We start from the raw sequence: 20,569 nt of genomic DNA on the forward strand, positions 1-20,569 counted from the left end.
GGGATACGTGCACACAGTTTGCGTGCGTTGCGATTCCATACAGAGCAGTGCTGTGGAAGAAATGCTTTCAGCAGAAATGCGGGTATTGTATGATTTGTGTGCCTGGGGAGAGAAGGAAAGGGAGAGACAGAGAAAGAGAAAAAAAATGAAATAAAGAAGGAAAGAAGGGGGGGGAGGGGGGGGGGAAGAAGGAAAGAAGGTAAAAAGAAAGGAAGAATGGAAGAAAAGGAAGGAGGAAAGGAAGAAAGAAAAAAAGACTGAAAGAAAGAAAGGAGGGAAAGAAGAAAGGAAGGAAGAAAAAAGAATGAAAGAGAAAGGAGGGAAGGAGGGAAGGAGGGAAGGAGGGAAGGAGGGAAGGAGGGAAGGAGGGAAGGAGGGAAGGAGGGAAGGAAGGAAGGAAGGAAGGAAGGAAGGAAGGAAGGAAGGAAGGAAGGAAGGAAGGAAGGAAGGAAGGAAGGAAGGAAGGAAGGAAGGAAAATCAAATAAAAGAAGGGGGGAAAAAAGAAGGAAAAGAAAGAGGAAATAGACAGAAGCTCTCCAAAGTTCTCCAGAAGCCCTACAGGAGGGATGCAGCCTACAGCAAAGGAGAGCTGTGTGGTGTTCCAGGAGATTAAAAAAAAAAAAAATGCAGGCCGGTTTGGATTTGAGTGTAGAAATACACTTTAAGGTAGTTTAATTCGCAGCTTGTGGAAAAAATGGAATCAAATATTAAGAAACTCCCGCAGGAATTCACCCCACCCTCCTCCCTGTAATCCTTTACATAAAAGGAAAGGATTACAAAGAAAAAGATTTTGCGTGTGTGTGTATTAAAATCTTTGGCTAAACATATTGTTGTCCAATTAATACCTCCGAGTTGGGTTGTGTTGGGGCTGAGCTGTCTCCTTCCCTCCTTAGCGGTGTAACTGGAAACATGAGCCGGGAGGGAGGGAAGGAAGGAGGGAGGAGGGAGCCCGAACTTTTCCCCAAGTCCGTTAGCAGAAGTGTTGAGGCGGATCGCTAAAACGAAGCGGGCGAGAGATTTCCACGAGGAGCGCGGAGCCAAGCAGCACAGCGATGACAGTTTAGTGGAAATCAGATGAATGTGTAATACAGCGAGCTCCTTCCAGTCCAGCAGCTCTCCCAACTGCACCTATTCATCTGCCACTTGGAATTATTTCCCGAGGAGCGCGCCGTGAAAGGCTCGCAAACCGGTTCGGAGCCCCGCTAAAGAACTTCTACCACCCATAGCAGTATGACGATTATCCTTCGGATAGGGCGAGTCACGCTATGTTTTCACATTTTAATTGTAATATCTCTCGTCCCCCCCCTCCTCCCCTCCATTGATGTCTGAAAGTAGTTTGGGCTCCGAGCCTCACCCCTCGATCTCCATCGGAATGCAGAAAAGATCTTTAAAAAAGTTTTGAATTCCTCAATGATTTTTCTTCTAGAAAGGCGGCTTAGGATAATTATTTCAGCTTTATTGAGGGCAGATTAGTTGAAGTCTGGATGCTGCGTTTCAATACTCGTTGTACATGCCTTTACAATGTCGGTATTGTTTGCTACTGTGTGTGAACCTATTCAAAATATACACTTTTTAACACCAAGCAAAGTCCTGTCTAAATATACACAGTAAGTCTGGAAAGATGTCCATGACCCGTACAAATCTCTGTAAATCACACTTCCATAGCTACAGAAACCAAACAAAAGAGTTACCAGCTCAAGATGCTGATTAAATCTTCTTAAAAGCAACATACCTAATAATAAATATAGTTGCGCGGCAGCGGGGGCAGGCGGCCCGGCTCGCTCTTACCGAGGGATGGACCCGAACCGCCACACGGAATTTCTTTGCTTCCAATTAAAAAAAAAAAAAAGAGAGAGAGAGAGAGAGAGAGGGAGAGAGGGAGGATAAATAGAGGTTGCAGAGCGCTTTCTCTCGCCTCCTCCCCGCACACTGAATCCCGGGAAGTTCGTGGCAGGAATTGCGGGGAAAAGGAGAGGTGCGGTGTAAAACCCCATCGGGTCGGGGGTGAGGACCTGCCGCAGAGCCGGGCTGCGGAGGAAGGAAGGGGCGAGCGGAGGCGGCGGCTGGAGGGGGAGAAGGGAAAGCAAACAAAGTGGAGAGCGAGGGGAGAGAAAGGAGAGGGAAAGGGAAGGCGAGGGAGCGAGGGGAGGGCGAGGGAAGCGGCCCTGGGACGGGGGGCGGCGGGGAGCGACGGACCGGGGACCGGGAGCGGGGAGAGCAGCCGAACTCCGCGGTGCGTCCCTGTGCGGAGGAGGCGCGGAGGGGAGAGGAGAGGAGAGGCTGAGGGGGAAGCGGGGCTGAGCCCGGGCTGCGCTGTGTGCGCCGCTTCGGGGAGGGTCAGCGGCATGAGGATGGGTCTAATGATCTCATCTTTCTTTTCTTCCCCGGCACTATTAGTGCTCAGATAGGCAGAATGAAGTGAAACTACGTGCAAATCATGTGTAAATTGTCTCAGTTAGAAGCCCTTTATCCGAACGCGTATCCCAGCCTGGCCCATTTACTTTCCCCCCGTATCTCCTTTAGCTTTAACGAGGCTCGTTAAGATCACAATAATATTCCACCCTCTAATTGCTCATCCCATTCAACAAATATGTGCACACCGCTTTTCGCATTATTTGATCCCTTATTTAGGAGGGGTGTGGAGAAGGAGGAGGGGGGAGGGGGGAGCCGGGGAGAAGGGGAAGTGCTGAGATGAGGAGTTGCGAAGATTTAAAAAAAAAAAAAAGAAACCCCACCACGCTTTTCCAGCAGCCGCCCCGCTTCCCTCCCCCCCGCGCGTTCGGGCGAAGTGGTAAAAACCTCTCTTACGTACTCCGTAATGATTGGCAGGGCTGACAGTGATTGGCAGCGGCTGCCATGGCAACGCCACAACGACACGCAGAAGACCAATAGAAAAGCGAAACAAAATGTTTCGGCGCTGCACTCACTGTGGATTTAGGGGAGATATTATGAGGCTGTTGTCATTAGGGCGACCGCTGTCGAATCACTGAATCCCGACTCGGCGGCGGCGCGGGGCCGGGCGCGTGTGAGCGCGTGAGTGTGTGCGTGAGTGTGTGCGCGTGTGTGTGCGTGCGTGTGCCCCGCGCCTCTATGTGGCTGCGTGTGCGTGTGCGGGTGTGGATGCGTGCGCGGTGCGGGTGCCCTTTCCTCCCTTCTTCCTCCCTTTCTTTCTTTTCTCCGTGATCGCTCTCCCCCTCTCCCCGGTCATCCCATGGTGTTCAGGTCCCCGCTAGAGCTCTATCCCACCCATTTCTTCCTGCCCAACTTCGCCGCCGACCCGCACCACCGCTCCCTCCTTCTCGCCAGCGGCGGCAGCGGCAGCGGCTCGGGCTGCAGCCCCGGGGCCGGCGGCGGCGGCGGCAGCTCCCGGGCGCCCCACGAAGAGTTGTCAATGTTTCAGCTGCCCACGCTCAACTTCTCCCCGGAGCAAGTGGCCAGCGTCTGCGAGACGCTGGAGGAGACCGGAGACATAGAGAGGCTGGGGAGGTTCCTCTGGTCGCTGCCGGTGGCGCCGGGGGCATGCGAGGCCATCAACAAGCACGAGTCCATCCTGCGCGCCCGGGCGGTGGTGGCCTTCCACACGGGCAACTTCCGCGACCTCTACCACATCCTGGAGAACCACAAATTCACCAAGGAGTCGCACGGCAAGCTGCAGGCCATGTGGCTCGAAGCGCACTACCAGGAGGCCGAGAAGCTGCGGGGCCGCCCGCTGGGGCCGGTTGATAAATACAGGGTGAGGAAGAAGTTTCCGCTGCCCAGGACCATTTGGGATGGCGAGCAGAAGACGCACTGCTTCAAGGAGAGGACTCGCAGCCTCCTGAGGGAGTGGTACCTGCAGGACCCTTACCCCAATCCGAGCAAGAAAAGGGAACTGGCTCAGGCCACGGGGCTCACCCCCACGCAAGTAGGCAACTGGTTCAAAAACCGAAGGCAAAGAGACAGAGCGGCTGCGGCTAAAAACAGGTCAGTGGGGCTCGGGCCCGCTCGGGCAGCGCCGCGCCTCCTCCTCCTCCTCCTCCTTCTCCTCCTCCTCCCCTTCCTCCGGGCACCCCGCGCCTCTCTGCCCCGGCGGCCGCGGGGATGCGCGGCGCAAAGTTGCGCGCTGCGCCCCGAGCCGCGCTCCGGGCTCCCGTGGGCTCCTGAGGCGCGGGGCTCCTCGCGGGCGTGGGCAGCTCCGCGCGGCGAGGAGGGGGCAGCTCCGGCTCCGCGGCCTCAGAGGAGCGCCGCCAGAGGCGCCGGGGCTCGGATGGCTTTGGGTTTCCCTCCGGTTGCGGCGCGGCCCCGCCGCGGAAGGGCTGAGAGCTGCGGGCTTCGGGCCGGGCGGCTCCGCAGCGCTCGGTCGCGGTCCACGGCGCGCACCGCGGGAACCGCGCGCACTCGAAGCACGAAACCGTTTGTCTCCGGGAGAAACGGGGAGAAAAGCCTTTGGGAGACGAGGAAAGGTCCCTCTTCCCGTTTCCCAGCTCCCAACACATGGCGAGCCGGCTCTCCGGCCGTGCGTTCGCTGTGCATTGCGTTGGCATTTGTTTGCGCGTCTCGGTGTCTTTTTATGATTATTTCTGCTTTGCCACGGTAAACGCGAGGCTCCCTGCTATTTATTTCTCGTCACCCTCCGGTAAAGTTATTTTGCAAATGAAAACGGCCCCTTCAGCCCGCTTGCCACGCCGCTTTTATTTTAATTGAAGTTTGCTTGCCGCTGGTAGCGCGTAAACAAAACTTCTTGTTCTTTTAAATGCTGTCTCTGAAATTCCTCCTCATTATAGCAGTGGTGCTATTGATTCAGGATTCTGTAGGAGAAGTGCAACCCTAAAGTGCCTCGCCAGTTAATTTCCATTAAATGGGAAACAGATCAGCTCAGGGCTGTAAATAAACAGGAGTTGCCCACGGATGCTTTTGTTGACTCAACGCTGTTGACAGCGGATGAATGCACCAGGAATTGTAAATGGGGGAAAAATCAAAGACGCTGAGATTAGACAACGTAAAATAATGAGAAGTGCCGAATAAGGCTGCGCGGGGCTGCTGTGTGCGGGCAGCTCCACGGGCAATGCCATGCAGGGAGCGGAGGGGCGAAGGGTGAGCTCTGCTCCCGCGGGCTGGGGCTGAGGCCGGCGGCTCCGTGCGGGACGCGGAGCCCTTCTCCTATCCCCGATAGCGGCTATCTTTGGCTTCGGAAAGAGCGAGTGGGCAGGGAGCAATATTCGCAACATGATAGTGGATGTGAAAATTATTTATTACCTCTTAAAAGGAAAGATTGAAAGAAAGAAAGACAAAAAGAAAGACGTGTTCGAAAGCAATGACCCCTAAGTGTTGACGCTGAAAGCTCCAATATTTTAAAGCTGAATTTGGCTTTGAGATAGAAAAGGGGTTTCAATCCCGAGCGGAGAGAAGCGCCGCTCTCCGCACTCGCGCTGCTTTATTGCACTCACAGCGCTGTGCTCCCGGGACGGGACCCCCGTCCCCGGCCGTTCCCTGTCCGCAGCCCGGCGCTCGGTGCTCGGAACCCGCCCAACCCTGCGGCCAGGCCCGCACCGAACCCCGGCTGAGGACGGGTTCGTGCCCTCCCGCAGCGGCTCCCGCTCGCTTTCCCCTTCCCCGCGGAGCCGCGGGAGCAGCGCGGAGGCCGTGCGGGGTCGCTGCGCGTCCCTCCCCGCGCCGTCCCCTGTAGGAGCGAGGCCCTTCGATCTGCGGTACTCTGGCTGCGGGGCCGGGTCGGGCTCCGGGGGCCGGGAGCTGCCGGGCCGGGCCGGGCCGAGCCTGGAGAGAGCGGCCGGGTCCGGCGCCGCCGCCCCCCCCGGCGCGGGCGGTGTCTGAGAGGGCCGCGGTGTTGTTTTGTCTCCCGGCGCGCTGCAGGCTCCAGCACCAGGCGATAGGACAGAGCGGCATGCGGTCGCTGGCAGAGCCCGGCTGCCCGACGCACAGCTCGGCCGAGTCCCCGTCCACGGCGGCCAGCCCGACCACCAGCGTCTCCAGTTTGACAGAAAGAGCCGAGACGGGCACCTCCATCCTCTCGGTAACCTCCAGCGACTCGGAATGTGATGTATGATATCGGAAAACAAACAAACAAACAAACAAATCACAACAAAAAGAAGAAAAAAGAAAAAAAAAAAGAAAAAAAAAAAAGAAAGAAACCCAACAACATCAACAACAAAAATCCAAACCCATCCAAGCGAGCATCCTCTCCCCGACCAGAGCAAAACAATCCGAGGCAACCTAGGAGCGGGACACACACACGCACGCACGCACACACACAGCGCGGAGGGAAGCCGAGGCCCGGCCCGACCCAGGAGCAGAGCACGCAGACAGGGAGCAGAGGAGCCACCACAGCACCGCCTGCCACCGCCACCACCAAGAGATGGAGCTCAAACTTCAGCAGTCACAAACGCTGGTGCTGCAAGCGGAGGGGGGGGGAGGGTTCGAGGGAGGGGGGCGGGGGGGCGGCGGGAAAGAATAATTATTATATATATAAAAAGAAAAAAAAGGCAAAAAAAAAAAAAAAAAAAAAGCAAAAGTGACAATTGTATTCTTTTTAGGACGAGCACGATTTCTCCTTTGCGCTTTTCCATGGACGCATTTCACCCACTTGCATGATGATGATTAAATTTGTATCTGGGAAAAAAAAAAAAAAATCTCTATAGTAAAGGAAAACAGAATCAACAAACAGACAAAGGCAAACTGCGATCGAATTTGTACAAAAAGCAAAAAAAAAAAAAAAAAAAAAAAATTACAAAGGAACTCCTTGAAGAGGGAAATAACAAATGTTTATCACCTTTCTGTTGGTCCTCTGTCTCTCTCTTTCTCTCTCCCCCTCCCGTTCTCTGTTTATTTTTTTTGTTCTTTTGGTTAAGTCCCGGCGAGGGCCCCGCCGAGCGGCACTGTTCTGTTTTTCGTTCCGCAGACAATCATTTTCTTCGTAAGCACCTTTTTTTCTACACTTCTGTCACTGCCTGTGTGGGTACTGGTTATAAATGTGGAAAAAAGAATAGTTATGACTGTAACAGATTTTTATTTTTATTTCAAAATTTTATATGAATTATGTATATCTTAATGATGCGGTCATTTTCCCAGTTTGTAATATATGTGTAGAAATGCTTGTATATGAGATTTGCTCCGTTCTTTCTTTCTCCCTCCCCCCCCCCCTCCCTTCCCCGTCTCTCTCCTCCCACCCTTTCTCTCTCCCTTTTTATTTTCCTTGACTCGGTGTTCCTTGCACGAACTTAGCTGTCAGCTCCTGACGGGCTAGGTTTTCTAAAGGGACCTCAGCGATAGAAAAAAAAAAAAAAAAAAAAAAAAAGGAAAAAAAAAAAGAAAAAAAAAGGAAAAAAAAAAAAGCAGCTTAGGGTGCAACTGTAGTTATCTTATGCAAAAGCTATTTTGAGTATTTCATAGCAGCTTTGGGGGGGTCTCTTCTTAAACTCCACGTAGGACGCTTAAACTATCGTTTCCTTAACTGCGTGTTTATCTATATGTACAAACTTTCTAAATCAAATACAGTATTCCATTTTCTTATCTACCAGCGCTGTCGGTGTTTCTGTCAGCACGGGGAGCGGCTCTCCCGGCCCGGTCCGTTCCCCGAGCGCTGCGGGCCGGGAGCGGCGGCGCGGCGATGTCCCCGCGGCTCCTTCGGGCGCCGATGCCGCCGTGCTTTCGGGTGCGGCCGGGCGGCTGCAGGGCCTCTGTCCCCCGAGAGCGTCTCGGCCATCGCGGGTTTGTTTTGTAGCTTTAAATGCAAACAAAAACATAAACTCCTGGCCCCGAGCGGGCTGCAGCTCCTCCCCTCGAACCCGGAGTATATTGTACTGTGTTGAAAGAAGCCTTTATTTGCATGGGTAACAGTATTTCAGCATCTCTTTTTTTTTTTTTTTCCTCCTTTTTTTTTTTTTTGTTGTTTTTTGTTAAATTTTCCATCTGTTTTCTTTCTTTTTTTCCCCTTTCTTTTTCTTTCATCTTTTCCCTCCTCTTTCTTCCTTCCTTCTTTTTTTTTTCTTTTTTTTCTTTTTTTTTCCCCCCCCACTTAACTTTTGCTTTGCCCTGGGCAGATTTTTCCACCGTGAATTAAGGAGAGGTAAATTCTAAACCTGTTTTTACTTGAAAACACGATTTTGAAACTTCCCGGGGATTTAAGGAGAAACGTGCCCGGAATTTCTTGACCGTTTCCAACTAATACGGACTTCCGACGCACTTTTGTGCTGCCTGAGCCCTTTTCCCTTCCTCCCTCCGCCTCTTTCGGGGCAGCTCAAGGCAGGGTTACCGAAAACCGCAGGGCTTCTCCACGTATCTCCCTGCCATGAGAAGCGGCCGGTGGAGCCGCCCGGGTTGCGGGAGCTCAAAGCGAACCCCTGATGGAGGCCGTCAAGGAATAAGTTGCAATGTAAATACTTCCCTCCACCTTCCGTGCCCCCGAGGAAGTGCTGCGCGTGTCTGCGCGGAGCCCTCGCAGCGAGTGCGGCGGGGCCGTGCCCTCGGAGCTCCGCGGTGGGAGGGATGTCCTCCTCCGGCTGCCTCCGGTGTTGCCTCTCCGGTGCCGCGGCCCTGCTCGGCCCAGAGGCAGTGCCTGCGCCGCCCGCCCCTTCGGGGATCGCTCAGCGGCATTGTCCCACCGCCCCGGGCGGTTCTGGCAGTTCGTAAGGAAATAACGCCCGGCTGTGCAAGGCCAGGATAGACGGGAGTTGCTGCAGAAAGGGAGAACAATGGCTCTTCCGTGAGCCGCCGATGTTCGAGAGGGACATCAGTGCCCTCCCCCTCGCAGCATTTAGAGGGGAGAAAAATGTCCCGGGACGGGCTGAGGGCCCCCATTACCGGCACCAGAGTCCAGGCCCGGGCTGCTCTACTCTCCGTCTCGCAGCAGACAAGCCTTAGATGGGAAAATCTCGGCCCGCAGTCACCTCCGGGTGCTGTTGGAAGTTCCATCTGCACTGGTGCTGTACTGTTTTTTAACCAGAATATTTATTCTCATCACTGATAGCAGTTCTCATCCCGCTTTATTTTTAACGGGATTTAATATCTGCGAGGTCTCAGAGGCGTATAAGTTTGGGATGTTTTACTTCCCCTTCCCCCGTTTCCACGTCTCGGAGCAGTAGGCAGAAGGTATCGAGCCTCAGTAGCAGCCTCAGGACTGAGCCTTACGCTGACATTTGGAGGTTTTCCTTCCTCCAGTTCAGCCCCCCAAAAGCTCACCCCATCGTGCGGGGACACCGGGGGGAGCCCAGAGATCGCCTTCAGCTCCGCTTTGGGGCTCCAGCTTCCCTCGAAAGCTCTAGTCGCAGGGGTCCCCCATTTCTCCCTACCCCCTCCCCCTCAAAAAAGAGAGAAAACAAGAGACCACTGTTGCCGGACACTCAACCCCCAGTTAAGTGACCGGGGCCGGAGCCTGCGGGCCATTGTATGCGGTGGGAACTCCCGGGGGGGCCGGACACGCGTGGGGGCGGCAGGGGGGCAACGAGGGCCCCGCGCGGGTCGGGATACCGGAGCGCGGCTCCGAGCAGGGCGCCGGGAGGGAGAAACGAGGTTGTTTTCGGATTTGCATTGAAAACCTGAATGGCTGATTGAGGTGTAAATCTATGGAAAGCCGCGTTTAAGCCTCCTCACCCGCTAAGTCCGTCTGCCCCGGGAAGATAGGGCCTATCGGGACTCACCAAAGTGAAGGGCCGCCTCTGCCCTCCCGCCCGGCCAAGCCTTATCGACAGCCGCTCTTCGGCATCACTTTATTGCCCGCGACAAGCCCGGCCCTTGATGGCTATGAAATTAACTCGGAGGCTGAAGCGCGTGGGATCGATACGGGGGCGCGGGCCCCGGGACGGGCGGCAGATGGCCGCGGCCCGACGGCAGCGGGGCCGCTGGGGGCTGTGGGGCTGCGGCCCTCGGCCCGCGGCAGCTCCTATAGCTGGGCAGTGAGAGTCGCCCTCAGCCTGCCTGCCCGCTGCCCTTCGTGTTTAGCGTGCCCGGCTGAGGTTACTGCCCCAGCCGACGTGAAAAGAAATGCGGACGTTGGTGCCCTGGTATTGCTCTGATTTCCTCGGTTAGCTGAGCACAACTTTCTATTCGTGTTTATTCATGCAGTTTCTCATTGAGCTCCACATCGCTCTGCCCTGGATTCTGCGTGTGGGGAGAGGACGGACAAACGTCGCCTTTTTGCGGAGCGCACAGACACGCGGAGCCCCGAATGCATCTGTGGCCCCGAGCCGCCCTGCAGGGACACACAAAACTCTGTAATCGATGTATAACAAAATAAAAAGGGGGTATTGGGGGAAAGAGAGCGACCAGCTGCAGCATGGCCAAGAGATGGAAAGGCAGCGAGGCAGAGGGGGGAGAGAAAGAGTTGGGAAGGAAAAGCACCGAGGTGGCGGTGCCGCGTGCTTTGCTCTGACACAGCAGTGAGAAACTGGACACTGCCGTGGGGATACTACAGAGGCTGAATGCTTCTAAGAGGGGTCTGTGTGTCTGTCTGGAAGGGGGGGGGGGGTGAGGGAGGGGGGAGGATGTGTCTGTGTGTCTGTCCGGGGCTGAGACGTCTGTTCGGTTTGGTTCTCTGCGTTATTCTTTTCCATTTGAAAGAAAGGTGTTCGCAGAGCAGGGGGATCTCGGGTTGTGCGAGACAGAAGGGTGATGAATAAATGAAGGCTCCACGGGAATATTCGGGGGAGAAAACTCAGAGCTGTGTCCGAAGCAGCTCCGTATGCCCCTTCACTGAGAAGAAAACTACGCTGGAAGTCACCATTTACAGTATCTAAAGGCAGCCTGCGAGTGACTTTAATCCCAGCCATAGCTATTAGAGGAAGTTTAGCTCTCCTGCAAATATTTGCTTTTTTGTCCCCATAGAAACATCATTAGGAGAAGTTCATTTAATAATAAGGTCAATTAAAGAGTATTTTTCAATGAGTGGAGGAAAAATTGCTTTCCTGCAGGAGCAGCCTCTCCAGCAACCCCTGGCAACAGCAGCTCAGTGCTGCGGGGTATCGCCATACGGGGGGCTCCTGGGGGGCTGGGGGTGCTGCTGGGGGTACACGGCAATGGCACAAAGGATGTATGCATTGCCTGTTGGTTGTGGGCACACACAGACCCAGACATACGCGTGTTTCCAGATTAAAGTAGTTCTTGTAATGTCTTGTAGAACACTGAGTATTCCCTTTTAATACCTAAATAGGTCAGTAATGTGTTTCAGTAACACTGGAGGTGTCTGGATCTTCCCTCTCTTCAGTCTGTGATAAAACATTCTTTAAGACTATTGGGATTTTACACTGTAATTCTATTAAATAGTAATTGAAGGGTCGCGAGAGGCTATGATACAGGATCAGCAGTGTGTAAGCCGCCCGTTTGAACTTTAATTTGGAATCCCGGGCAGATGGGATCACGGCCTCTTTGTGGTGCTCGCAGATTTAAAACTCGCCGGCACATGGAAGGAAAAACCTGCAATGCAGAGTCATTCATTAAACATGAAAGGTTGTGGAGGAGAGGCTGCGCGTCCGGACGCCGAGGTAAAGGCAGAAACGCTCCTTCCTCCCCTCCCACCGTACCCCCAGGTATCTCAGTGACTGATTTTTCATTGTCACCAGAAACAACACTCTATTCTATCCCCACCGGGGAGAAGTGCACCTGGATGGCTCCTTTATACCGAATCACGATTCTCCTGCGAAACTTCAGTCCCACTTTGGGTCGGGGGAAGGCGGCTTTATTCACTGTTATTTCCCTCGAAGCAGTACATCGCTGCTTCGCCGTCTTTCCTGTGTGAGGTGCCTCATCCGACCGTTCCCAAGCCGTCCCCTTCAGAGGGTGCCGTAGCCGAGCTGCGGGCACGACACAGGGGAAGGAGCTGCAGCCTAAAAGCAAAAGGGAATGCTCTGGAAACTGGAATCCCCCATTGGAGGAGTGCGGTGCTTTGGGGCCGCTGTGCGCTCCCGGGGGTGCGCGTTGTGGGACCCTTAGGCCCGAGGCCACCTCGTCTGAAAACAAAAGAGTTCCCGAGTACGAGGTCCTCCCCCCTCCCCCGGCTGTGTGGTATTAAAGAAGCGCTCCCATTGTTTATTTCTAAATATTTGTGAAGCAGACAGTGTATGGGTTAACCTAATTAGCACATCCGTACTGTATATTCGTGGACCAAACGGTACGGCGAATTTCTAATGCGATGGCTGAATGTGATAGGCATTGCTGTGCTCCGGGAGATTACGGCAACACTGGAGCATTTCCAGATTGTAGATGGTTTTAGATGTTGAATTTCCAGATGAGTATTTACCATCATAACTAATTTAAGACCATTATTAAATAGAAATTCTCAGCAGGGCTCTTTAATGATGGAACACGTTACTAATTACAGAGTTTACGCTCTGTTTTGGCTAAGCAGTCTAGAGGGATGGGATTGTGCTCTGCATGCAAAGCCAGTATTACTAACGAGGAGGCATCATACCCCGAACATTTCAATCATACTATTAAAGAATGCCGCTTCTCGTCCTATCTGTGCCGGGAGGCAGCGGGAGCACCGCGTTTCCCGGGGCGGCGGCCTCTGAGTCCTCCCAGGGGGATCGCGGCACTCACGTCGAGGCCCGGACTGCGGAGCTAGGACTCCTAAAGCCCCGAGCCCGGCCCTGCTCTTGTCCCCGGGTCATCCCGCACGTGCGGGCTGGCACCGCCTGCCCTCGACGTCGCTTCGCAAAGACAATAGCCCGGAGACAGAGCGCGGCACCTGAGATCCACCGCTTATTTACTCATCTCCGACGTTGGCCACCTGAAATTACGTTGACTTTTCCCTGACAACGGCAATTTTCTCCTTCCCCACCCACTTCCCTACCCACCTCCTCCCTCTCGCCAGGTTCCGCAGCGCTCTTGCGCTCAGCCCCGGTGTCAGAGCCGGATCTTCGCTGCCCTTGAGAGGACGGCAGGCCGCTCTGCCTGTGCTCACTCTCGCTATCATTAATGCGTTTGATCAGGGCGATTAATAGTACCGGCGCTGGTTCGCAATAACCTGCTATTACGTTCAGTAGCAGCTTTGCCCGAGTGGAGACTTTTGGGATTGGCTTGCTCTCTCTGCCTGTCTCACGGAGGTGCGTTATCATTCTCCCTACAGATACACGCACACACAAATATATATATCCACAGAAACACTCCCACGTGTGTACTCCTTAAACTCACATTTACAAACAGGATAGATTGTTTTCCACTCTCCCTCCTTCCCGCCCCCCCCTGCCGTGGTGTTGCAGAGCACACAAAACAGAGAGGCACAGGAGCATGGAGTGGTGGACTCAGCCTGGGAAGGATTTCCCTTCTCTATTGCTGTAAATAACCCCTTTCTGCCATCCAAAGAACCATCTGAACATAAAATCTTCAGATGGATTTGAGGGAAATTAAATTGTCTTCTCCCACTGCGTATATGCCAGCGAGTCAGGCTGCGTTAAATTTTCTAAATGGATTCTCTAGGTTTGCTTATCTCTGTGTTTGACTGCAGAATGTCTTGTTCAATAACACGCAACGTGGCACTCGCTCAGGCTGCCACCCTACTCTGGAGCCTTTCTGCTTCCCAGAACCCAGAAACATCACCTGGGGCCGGGCACCGAGCACAGCTTTCCCGGCGAGAGCCCACCAGCGGGGGGGAGAGGAGCCGGGCACGCCCCGAACGACACCTGGAGGCGGGCTGAACGCAGAGCCAGGCCGGGCCGAACCGAGCCGGGCGCTGCCCCAAAGCCGGGCCTCCCTGTCCCCCGACGGCCAGGACGCTGTGGCCCCACCGGGCCCCGCCGCCACCGACGGCGCCTGAGCCCGTTTGGAAACTGACTCATTCTGTAAATAATCTTTGACGTCCCCACAAAGCCGCCCTCCGAGAGGAGTTTATTAGCACGGAGCCATTAAAACACATGTCATGTTAGCTTCCCGGTGACATTTGGGTGACACATCTCTCCCGATGAATTGCTAATTGTCTTCCCGCCAGCAGTAAACATCCCGCTCCATTGTCTGCGATCAGGAGCGGTTCTGCTTCAAAACGTGGTCCCCATACGGCCCAGAGACCGCACCGCGTCTGCCCCGGCCCAGCCCCGGCCGCACGGCTCCCTCTGTCGCCTCTGTGCCGGGAATCCCGGCCCCTGTCCCGCACCGGCCCGGCCCGACGGTCGCTGCTCCCTCCTCGCCGCCGCGCCCCGGCCCTCAGCCCTGAGCAGCCCCGGCTCATTCCCGTCGAGCTCCCTTCGCTGCCGGCACCGCAGCCTCCCAAGCTCTCCCGAAAGGTTTATTTTGTCTGGAACAAAAGCTGTGTGCGTGCCGGGCTGGGAGGAAGCTGCCAATTCCCAGCGAGGCGCAGCGGTGACATACGTCATTTTCAGCAGAGTTTGGATGTGAAAAGCAGAGGTGTGCAAGGCCGTCATCTTCTCCTCAGCCCCGCAGAGGAGCTCTCAGCTGAGTGGCTGCCGGGACTCACCCTACCTATGCACATCGGGTGTCATATTCATAGCCGCTGCTCGTACATTGACACATAATCTCTCGCCCTTGTTAATTCTCAATAGATAGAGAGATAACTAATCCTCCCTGCCAGATAGACGCGGGCGGCTGACGGCACTGCAATGGATCCGGCTGCGGATCCGCGCACTCCGACGGCCGCGGAACACTTCGCGGAGCTCTCTGCCGGTGGAGCACACGGAGACAGCGCCCGGTGCTGAGATGTCGCCCTGAGATAATCATCCGCATCGCCCTCACACACCTGGGGCTGCTTCGCTTCTTAGGTTTTGTATACGGCGCTTTCCTTCGCCACAGCGCGTCTGAGTTACACGCAAACAGAGCTTTTCTTAGAGAGAGGAATGATGGAAAGGAGGAAGCGAAATAATAGAGAGATTTGGAGGTTTAAATAAAAACCACCGAAAGCAGCACATGAAGTGGTGTAGGTGCTGGATGAAGAGAGCTATTCGGCAGAAAGCGAGACTTAATTTTGATCGCCACGAGGCACTCCGTTCTCACGCCCGCCAGCATTCGCAGCGAGGGTTACCTGGGCTCTGCTCGCTTTGGCGGAGGCTTTGTGCCGCTTCTTAACACAGATGTTTGATGAAAGACAATCGTCAAACAAAGCGGGCTGGGAGAGCTGCCCACCCGACCCCCCGAGCCCCTACCCGCCCCTAACCCGATGTGTCCCCCGAGGAAGCGCCCGTCCCCGTCGGCTGCAGCCCAAGAGTTGGGAAGTGCCGCTGTCCGCCCCGTGGCGCGGTGCCTTTGCAGCCCCGAGCTGCTCAGCACGGCCGGAGCTCTGCCCGGAGCGGGGGGGGGTCCCGAGGCACCGCGCCGCACTGCGAGCGGTGAGTGGAATTGCCTTACACGTGGGGGGGAAACCACCTCTCGGAAACCCACGTCTCTTTTAGGGAATCCTTAGAGGCACCGAAGCTTTTAGCCCTAAAATTAAATTCCTCCCACTTTGTGACTTCCCCGTGCTCCGATGTCCCGAAACCGTCCGTCCTATCTGCGATCTTTGTGCCGCTATTAGCAATACAATAGGCATTGATCCGCACAAGAATGATCCCGGATGAATTAGTTCCACAAAGACTCTCCCCCGAAAAAAAAAGAAAGAAAGAAAGAAAGAAAGGAGGAAAGAAAGAAAGAAGGAAAAATATTCCCTCCGCTCCTGCACACGCTGAGATCAAGTTTTCTCCTTAGCTGCAAACTGTGAATTTTGGGGAGGTGGAAAGAGGGGCACGGGACTTGCTGACTGAATCTGGGTCAGGAGAGGAAGGCAGCTGTTGCTCCCACGGTTTTCCCTCTGGCTAATGACTTGGTCCCACGCTAGTGAAGTCCCTAAGACTTATTTTCATTTGCAGGATGAGAGCAAACGTGGAAGAATCTCGGAACGTTGCACCCCTCCGCTGTGGCCGCGGATGACTCAGCCGCTCGATCCACGTAACCGAGCGCCAGAGCGAACCGCTCACCGCAGGCACTGGGGCTGTGTGTTAGGGGACGGCTTTCCGAGCTGCATTGTTCAGCCCGACGCTTCCAAAATAAAAAACCTTCGCACCAAAATAAAGCCCGAATCTAGCCGAAATCAATACTGATCTGGAACCAATCTGTTCCTGCTGGCTGCGTGCGGATCCCGGGGCTGCAAGTGCTCGTGATTACACCGAGTGGGAGGGTCATTTCCTAACAAGGGTGCTCACTGTATCTGAGCTCCAAATTATCCAGAGAGGACAGATGGCCCTTCTGATCTTATAATGAGAGCAGGGAGTGATTATCGGTCTGAACCAAAAAAATGATGCTCTGCTGACATATTTTCACAGTTCTGAAATCTGTGCTTGCACTTATGCCTCGCTTCATATCCCTCTTCGTTTAATTTAAGCATCGTTTGGGATTTTGGAGGGCTGTGTGAAATCCGTTTATTTATCTCTGTCTGCGCGTCTCCACCTCTCTCTCCGTGTATCTATCTAGGACATGTGTACAGACACAAAACAAAGGAAAGCGAAAGGTCACTTCACAGGAACTCTTAAGCCAAATCACGCTTGGCAAAATATTTATATATAAATATATTTGCCAATAATTAAGAAGCCCAGCTGCCTCCCGGATGCCTAGATTTTCTGTTTGCTTGTTGGCACTTTGCTGGGGCTGCTGCATTCCATCCAATTACTGCAGCACACAGGGAGGCAGCTCGCAACCCAGTGCCTTAAACAAAAAATAAAGAATACTTGTGTATGCACGTGCAAATATGTATAAAATTAAAGCACGAATTAAAACATATAGCTATATATTTCAAAAGTGTCTGTGACAGAGTAGGATCCTCTCTGGAGGACAAATAAAACGGTGATGGATGGGAAATATTTCTTCCATTTGCAGATTATTGTGGCTTTTCAGCCTTAAAGTAGTGTTGCTGTCCGTCCCTACCCAAAACAGAAAGTGTTCTCTCGGGAGGCCCAGGTGTATTTCCGAAAGCCCTCCGGTTCCTGCCGTGAGTCGGATCCCTCTGCTCAGATCTCCGAGAGGTGAGCTGGCAATTGCAAAGAAGTTTGGTCAGGTCAAACAAATTACACCGGGGGACTGTTCCGTGGTTACACAGTCATTTCACCCTCTTATTTACACTGTAATATTGCATTACCCTCTAATTGTCGCCTATACTTTTCACTCTCCAAATATGAAAGACAAATATTGAATCCATTTGGAGTTGCAGCACTCTCAGGCGGAACGGGCGAGCAGGGAGAGTCCTTTCGGCGTGTTCGTGCTGCCATCTACTGCTCGCACACCTGACAGCGGCTCCCTCAGCGCGCAAACTTTTCCCTATTTTCATCGCTCGGATGAAAAATTGAGCGGCAAACAAGGGGAGATGCACATAAATTGGAACAGCCTGGCTGATGTTGCCAGCAGCACGCGGAGGTCGCCTTACCGTTCGTCGTGAGCTCCTTTTTCTTCACCGGAGCTGTGCTCCCCTCTCCCTCCTCTTTGCAGAATCAAGCTCTAGATGTAAGGTGATTTTGTGCTGGGTACCTTTTATTTTTATTATTATTTAGTGTGTGTGTGTGTGTGCACCAAGAGATTCCAATTACATACAGTGGGAAAAAAAAGAAAAGAAATTAAAACAGCACACCATCTGATTTGCAGGAAAAAAAAGTTTTAGATCTCCTGTACCATCAGTGTTATCTATGAAGGCAGCTATTCCAAAGCTTTCCCTTTCTTCCTTATCAGACCCCCATCCAAATCCTGTCCCAAGCCCCAGCAGGAGATGTGTCATACTGTATAAGCAGTAGTAGTATAGCTTGACGTGTATGTTGTCAATTCTCTCTGTTAAGCACTTTGTTTTCATAGCAGAAGCATTTTCCCCGAGGTATCATCTCAGTTGATTGTCTGTTTATTTCCAAATGACTGCTGATTTGAAATAATGACACCATCTAGTGATTTTATCCCATGAAATACACGTGGTTTATACAAACAACTCCTTAAAGAGCTGCATACTGGGCTAAACAGATAGAGCAATATTTATCATTTCCATCTGTAGTTTGCCTGGGTAAGATCCACAAAGTGCTGAATTATCACTTTAATAGCAGCAGTTCATTCTCAGTCTTTTAGGTCCCTGTGAGCCCTCTGGTAAAACCTCAGCTACATCTCCATTGCAGATGCTCACTGTGTAGCAACTGCCTCTGTGCTGAGGAGCAGCATTGGGTCCAGCAGATACCTCAAATCAAGTATCACTTTCCAGAGTTCACCTGCAGAACCTCACTCAGGTGTCACTGCCTCAGCCTCTTGAAACTGCTGTCACTTCCATGATCTCACGGTAAACAAAACGCTTGGGTATTTCTTCTTAATGCAGACCTGGCAAGATACAACCACAGTTAACTGTGCAAAATCTCTTACTTTCCACGACAGAGGCCTGATGTAAAGCGAGAATTCCTGACTGATAGCATCGACTGTACTCATCCCACTAGAGTGGTGACTTACCTAAATCCTAATTCTTTCAATGCCTTTGTTTGGAGGTAACATTTCTGAGCTTCCTTTTTTTCTTTGTTCTTAATTCTGTCAGGCTGGCTCAGCCAGACTTCTGCTCTATCTCATGGCTTCTGGAACACCTGTCCTTTGGTACCAGGGCTCACCATGTAACTGAATGTCAGAACCCAAAGTCTGAAACTCCACTCAGCAGGAGAAGACCGACAATGTAAGTGCTGCAATGCTCAACTGAAGTCACTACACATTTCTCTGAAGGGTCAAAGCTGAACAGCATGTTCCCCATGCAAGGAAACAGGCTCAGAGAGAAACAATTATATCTGACATCATACAACTAACCAAGAATCAGAGCATCAACATATAGATTGATGACAAGGAGGTTGTTGATGCCCTGGATGCATTCAAGGCCAGGCTGGACGTGGCTCTGGGCAGCCTGGTCTAGTAGTTGGCAACCCTGCACATAGCAGGGGGTTGAAACTAGATGATCATTGTTGTCCTTTTCAATCCAGGCCATTCTATGATTCTATGATTCTGTGATTCCTCTGCTTTTGACTTCTTTGCTATCTGACACTATTGTGTAGTACTGCCCTTTACATGATACAGGTCTCATAAAGGATAGAACTACAAAGAACTACAATTTATAAGTCATAGAATCTTAAAGTAGGATCAGAAGACATGTATAATACTCCCTGAAGGTGCACACTGGTGCTACATCCTCCATACACAAACACTTTACCTGTTTTGCCAAAATAGTTTCATTGGCATTCAGAGGAACATTATGGTGCAAGGTGATGATTATTGGAGCCTTTATGAGCTGGCAGAGAGACCCATCTATCTAAGATCTCTGAGTGCCACTCCATCTTTAAGTGTTGCTGTTTTTGATTAAATACTATGGTGCTAGCCACACCTGTGGGAAGAAGATGTGACAGCTTTTGTCTCCTGAGAGACTTCAGCCAAGCTGGCTACCCTTGTAGGTGCCTGACGCCTGTCTTTCTCTTACTGCTGGTGATCTGAGTTTGAATGCCCACAGAGATTCTCTCACCACATTTGAACAACATCATCACATAAACAGAACAAGATATTTAAACGTATTTAGAAGGACTGCTGAAAACTGTTGTGACACATTTGTAATACATTCTGCTTTGCCAGTGCGACATCCACATCGCTTCTGCGTTCTGTGATCATTCATTTTTTAATCCAATAGTCACTTCCACTTCCACTTGCGAGATACGCTAATGCACTATGATACAGAGTACAGCATACACTGGCTGCGTGCATTTAACCTGCGTGTTGCTCTCAGATACCTGTGTCTCATAGGTTGAACAGATGGCTGTCGATGTTACATGATATCTCTGCTAAATGCCTCCCTGCACATGAGAAAGCAAAGCTATTTTGGGGCACGATAACATATGATCATGTGGGTCCTCTGCGCCTGAGATGCAAGCACAGTTTCTGGAAAGAGAACACAGCTAAGACACATTCTCAGCTTGAGTCGGGGTGGTTGAGAAATGTTTGTATCATTTTATAATTATGTATCTGAATGATTCAGAAATCATGGCATGGGCTCTGCATTCAGACCGTTGGCTAGCTTTGTGTAAAAAAAAAATTAAGTTTATTCAAGAGAATCATTCCTTTTTTTAAGTGAAGACGCCACGAAGGATTCTGAAAAACCCAGTGGGAAAAAAAAAGTTATTGTTGTTTTAAATAATGCTCAGCATATGATACTGAGAAGCATCATGAGTAGTCTGAACAACACACTGCATCACTAACTCATAGTAATATCATTCCTTTTTTTTTTCCAGGATGGTTTTCAGTACTTCTTGTACTCACATGTAACTGCTACTTTTAAGTCAATCAATGCCAACTGTACAGCATAATTAGAAGATTTTAAAACCGAGGGGTTTTATTCTATGGAAATGTTCACATTTCAAACTGTTCTCTCTTGACATCAAAAAGGCAAAATTCTGAAACTTTAGAAATTCCATTCCAAAATATTCAGTTTTATGAAGACTGGAACATTTCACGCTGTTATGGCTTTCTTTTGACGTAATAATTTCAGATTTTCTACTCTATTAATCTGAAATATTAAAACCAAAGGAAAACGCTTCAACAACTTAGAAATGAAATGTTCCAGTATTCTTTGCAATTTTCAGAAACCAGTTTTGAAATTGACAAATTATAACATTTTTCACT

General features: G+C 51.9%; 1 protein-coding gene across 1 annotated transcript; it reads left to right on the forward strand.

Annotated features, from left to right (window-relative positions):
- Positions 1-2,742: 2,742 nt before the first annotated feature.
- Positions 2,743-6,124, forward strand: SIX3 (SIX homeobox 3). Its single transcript, XM_031599639.2, has 2 exons — positions 2,743-3,964; positions 5,852-6,124. Exons 1-2 carry the CDS (start codon positions 3,213-3,215, stop codon positions 6,042-6,044), a joined length of 945 nt encoding a protein of 314 aa, XP_031455499.1. The 5' UTR covers positions 2,743-3,212; the 3' UTR covers positions 6,045-6,124.
- The last annotated feature ends 14,445 nt before the right edge of the window (positions 6,125-20,569 follow it).

The sequence above is a fragment of the Phasianus colchicus genome, chromosome 2, assembly GCF_987193195.1.
Source record: "Phasianus colchicus chromosome 2, bPhaCol1.hap1.1, whole genome shotgun sequence".
Lineage (NCBI taxonomy): Eukaryota > Metazoa > Chordata > Aves > Galliformes > Phasianidae > Phasianus > Phasianus colchicus.

Coding starts and splice junctions, on each gene's coding strand:
- SIX3 (XM_031599639.2), top strand. CDS start 3,213: ATGGTGTTCAGGTCCCCGCTAGAGCTCTATCCCACCCATTTCTTCCTG. Junction 3,965..5,851: donor GCGGCTGCGGCTAAAAACAG/GTCAGTGGGGCT, acceptor GGCGCGCTGCAG/GCTCCAGCACCAGGCGATAG.